The sequence below is a fragment of the Stegastes partitus genome, unplaced genomic scaffold (genome assembly GCF_000690725.1).
Source record: "Stegastes partitus isolate 25-593 unplaced genomic scaffold, Stegastes_partitus-1.0.2 Scaffold10, whole genome shotgun sequence".
In the NCBI taxonomy this organism is placed as follows: Eukaryota; Metazoa; Chordata; class Actinopteri; family Pomacentridae; genus Stegastes; species Stegastes partitus.
Genome location: NW_007577741.1, coordinates 1,024,908 through 1,029,236, shown reverse-complemented (window position 1 = coordinate 1,029,236; position 4,329 = coordinate 1,024,908). Strand labels below are relative to the sequence as shown.

Sequence of the window (4,329 nt, the reverse complement as noted above, 5' to 3'; positions counted from 1 at the left end):
TGACAATGCGACATAAAAGAAGGTTTTACATTTAGTGTTGGATTATCGAGTCACCACTGAACTTGAAGTGGTTGGTTTCCTGCTGTAGTCCAGTAAAAGGAGGCGGACTGTCGGACTCGTGTTCATCAGGTGGCCGTGAGCGTGGCTCTGACCGACTCCAGAAACAAGAGTTCCTCTTTGTCCTGTGGATGTTTGAATTGATTGGTGCTGTTTGCTTACACATCCACAGGCTGCGCTTCATTCAGCGCCGATTGTTAGTCTCGTGTTTACAGCTTGATCTGCTGCCCACAAGTGACCAGGAAATCAATTCATAGCGCTCGAAGCAGCCGTTAAAGCCGCGTTGATCAATTCCTTGTCACCGGTGGGAGGAGAAACAAGCCGGCGGACACACACACACACACACACATGCTGCCTCTTACATATATCAAGCACAGTTTCATTCGGGGTCATTTTTTTCTGTCCACCTGTTGAACTCGAGTGTACTTTCAGGCCTGTTTTCTAGCTGCTAAATGCTCCAGCAGACTTTTCTAGAACGAACCATGTGGTGAATGCGAGGCCATAAACCCTGAATGAGATGAAGGTCTGCAGAGCTGCACGTTCACTCTTCTTTATGTAGTTTCTGTGACAGATTGATCGTGTCATCCAGCTCTGGAGGAGCGTCGCTACGTGTCGCTGACGTGTTGCGTGTTTGTGTTTGTGCACACAGGAGCAGTACCAGTACCTTTACAAAGCCATGCTCAGCCTGGTGGGGAACAGAGAGTGTGGCCTGAGCCCCATGCACATGGACACTAATGGGGTGGTGGTGATGGCGGACGAGTCGGACCCGGCCGAGAGCATGGAGTCGCTCGTCTGAGAGGACGTTCTTACAGGCACTTAATTTGTAAAATTCTGAGGCCTTTTTTGCCAGACTATTGATTAAATGAATAACCTTATTACTTTTTATACTGATGAAAGTTTTTTGATATTTATGTTTTTGTCCTTTATTTCTCGTCTTAAACGTTTATCCTGCTGAGCGTTTGCACCTGTTTTAAGTTGACATGAGGAAGAAGCAGCTCTGTCCAGTTTGCACTATACTATCAGTGTTACTGCCTAAAATCCAGTGAGTGAAAAAAGCCCTTCACCGTTCCAAACCTGGTATCACCACAAAAACAACAACAAAAAACAAAAAACTGGGACCGCGTCGAGACAAAAACCCGAAGCATGAAGACCGACCGGGGACGAGCGAAGGACGATCCACCTCCGATCAGCATAGCCCAGCATGCATTGCGCCACTCTTGTCACGTCAATCAAGCGAACTGTGGCGAGGCCCCGCCCGCCGCACACGGGCGACGACCACATGTGAAGAGACTCATACCTGCCTATATATTATTATTATTATTGTCCCAGTATCTCACTGCTGTCTTGTAAAATGTACTTATGGCTTATTTTCTTGAAGTGTGACATCTAATGTGAACATTTATTGCTTTTTACAGGGATTTCTATCGTTCTATTGTTTTGTAATATATATATCTGTATATACACACATACACATATATATATTATCTCCTTACCAGCCAGCCAGACGACTTCCTTTTCCTTTTGCCTATTTGTCCACTGGCCTCGGTGTAGACTCATGTTTTTTGGGGACGTTCTAAAAACCTTCCAGTCACTTTTTATTATTTTTATTATTCCTCCAGCGATTCTTTCGATTGTTAACACATGTACTTGGTGTCCGTACCGACACGACGCAGCGCCGCACGAAGCGTTCACCCCACACACAGGTTTTCATGTTTTATTCTACAGCTTTGAATTAAAGCAAAAAAATAAATCCATTAATGTCAAAGTAGAGATTCCAAATGTCGGCAGATTCATTAAAGCAGAAAACTTGATTGCACAAGTATTCGCTCCCTTCAAGGCCGCGTTTTGCAGCATTTCAAACTTTGGTTATTTAAGGACAGCTTTGAGCGTCTGCAGCTTTTCTGGTTTTTTAGCTGCTTACTCTGGACTTTGCTGGAGTCTAGACTCCGGCCCTCCAGGACATTAGCATTATTGTTTTAAAGACCTTCCTGCTTCTTCGCGTTGGACAAAAAAAAAAAAACATAAATCTTCCCGCAGAGCAATTTCCTGCAGGAATTCCTTTATATTTCATTGATTTAGTAGATTTTTTACTGCAGAGAAGCATCCTCACCAGCCCCTCTGGTGAAGATGCTATTCAGTGCCTTGGAAATGTTCCTGATTCCTCCTCCTCCTCCTCCTCCTCCTCCCTGGTTTGTTCGAGTTTTCATCAGATCCTGGTGTATTTATTCTAAAATCCTACATTACGCTGCCATTAAACAGGTGATCTAGAGGTCGTAGATGAATATGTGTGCAATCAGTTTTATTAAAACAAAAAAACTCCCTTTTTCTGTTCATTCATTGGCTTCCACTCAAAGCTGCAAATAAATAAAACGTGAAAAAGTCCAAAGACGGTGAAAACTTTCTCTGCGGCGCTGCGCTTTCTTCCTTCCTTCCTTTCTTTCTTTCTTTCCTTTTTTTTTCCGGGGGGGTGTTGATGCTTTATTTGTAACCAAAGATGTGGTTCCAGTTTGCGACATGTAAGTGGTTTCTGTCCTGAGCTCTATTTAATCAAACTTTAAAAAAAAAGGAAAACAAAACAAAAAAAAGAACAAGGTTTAATCTTTTTGCAGTACAGATTTCCAAGGTGTGAATTTAACCGGACTTCAGCATGTTTCTGTTCTAGCCTCAGGAACTCACCTCCTAGTGAAGAATAATAATCCGACTCTGTGATGCTCTCCTCCTCACATTAGAGAAAATAAGGTTTCAAAGTTCTGTACGTTGTGTTTGGTTTGGGCTCATATTCCGTCTCCTCTAATTATAAGCCCTTCTCAACCCTGAGCACCCCTCTCTCTCTCTTGATTGATTTATTCTGTGATGGAACTTTTTTTTTTTCTCCTTTCTTTCTTTCTGGTAACATCCACTTCTCTATCAAGGGGGAGTTTGCTTTAATCCCTCGAACACTCTCCAATATTTGGAGAAAAAAGTCCAGATTGCCGATCGCTTAGCTCCACATCTCAACTGTTGATTTCTTTGTATGAACGCCAGCCTCCTTTTTTGTTCTGTTTGATATTTCTGCTCAACATATAAAAACACGAGTGCTGTTGCTGCTGCACACATTTACTTCTTCAACAACAACAACAAAAAGAAAAGGAAAAAAAAAACAACAAATTATGTAACCTTTGTGATCATAGAAGTTTATATTTTCATACAAAGATTCGGTTTGTATTGTGGCCTTGTAACAGATTGTACTTTTGTGGATAAATGATTATGTGAATCTTGGCGGCGGCGGCAGCAGCAGAGTCCCACCAATCAGAGCTGCTGCTGCTCCCTCTGAGCTCCGTTGCTGTTTTACACCAGATTTTTTCCTGCTGACGGTCCGGGAGGCGGCCGGTGTGTTCGCCTCGAGCTCATTTCAACCAGGTCGGTAGTCGAGTCTATTTTGTAACTTTAAAAAAAAACTTCAAAAAAAAAAAAGGTTTTGTCCATCATATCACATGTTTATATGACAGTATGATAGCAACGCGTTCCTATGATACTGTTATATACCATATTATAGTGTAATAGTGTTATTTAATAGGTAAATTGTATTGCTATACATTAAATAAAGTCTGGCTTTGGGTGCACCGCATCCTTGTATTACATGAACCTGCTGATGGATGAGTTTTGACTTCCTGCTGTCGCCCCCTGCTGGCGGTGGGAGGAGTGTGTGTGGAATCTGCCAGCTCATCGAGGTGGAGCTTGATGTTGTGTTTGCTGCATAAAGTGTGTTTTTATGTGAAGCTGCCTTTAATATATGCGATGATACATGTGGAGGAGTGAAAAGTTCAATATCTCCTGCGAAGTGGTGGCATGAAACAGAATACTAAGTGCTTCAAAACTGCACCAAACAAGGTTCTTTTATTTTTTCTTCCACCCCTAACACTACATTTTTTGGTACAAGCCCGCCGCATTAGCAGTCGACAGGCAGCCGCCAGGGGATTACTTTGATACTGAAAGAAACCAGTTCTGGAGTCATGCGAAGCTTCGATGATTTCTAAGCTGATTTATAGACTCGTGCTGGAGAACATCCCGGAATGTAAAGGTCACGCTCGATCCAAGACCGTGTGTTTGAACTTTTCAGAGATGTGACTCCGAGACCAAGTAGCTTAAGTTAGAGCGCTTGAGTCAATATCTTCCCTCCACCGAATCAAAATGGGAGCAGTGAGAGGATCAAATGACAAAGCAATAAAAGTGAAAATAAAGAGAAGAATAAATAAAATAGGAAATAAATCATTTGACAATATTCATCAAAAT

The 4,329-nt window shown here is 42.3% G+C and overlaps 1 protein-coding gene across 1 annotated transcript in view; it reads left to right on the top strand.

The window, feature by feature from the left end:
* The window catches only part of ca16b (carbonic anhydrase XVI b), a 105,568-nt gene extending 101,887 nt beyond the window's left edge, over positions 1–3,681 (top strand). The window contains exon 29 of the mRNA XM_008285799.1: positions 707–3,681. Coding sequence (XP_008284021.1) covers positions 707–853 — 147 coding nt within the window. The 3' untranslated portion in view covers positions 854–3,681. The remainder of the gene's footprint in view (positions 1–706) is intronic.
* Positions 3,682–4,329: the final 648 nt, after the last annotated feature.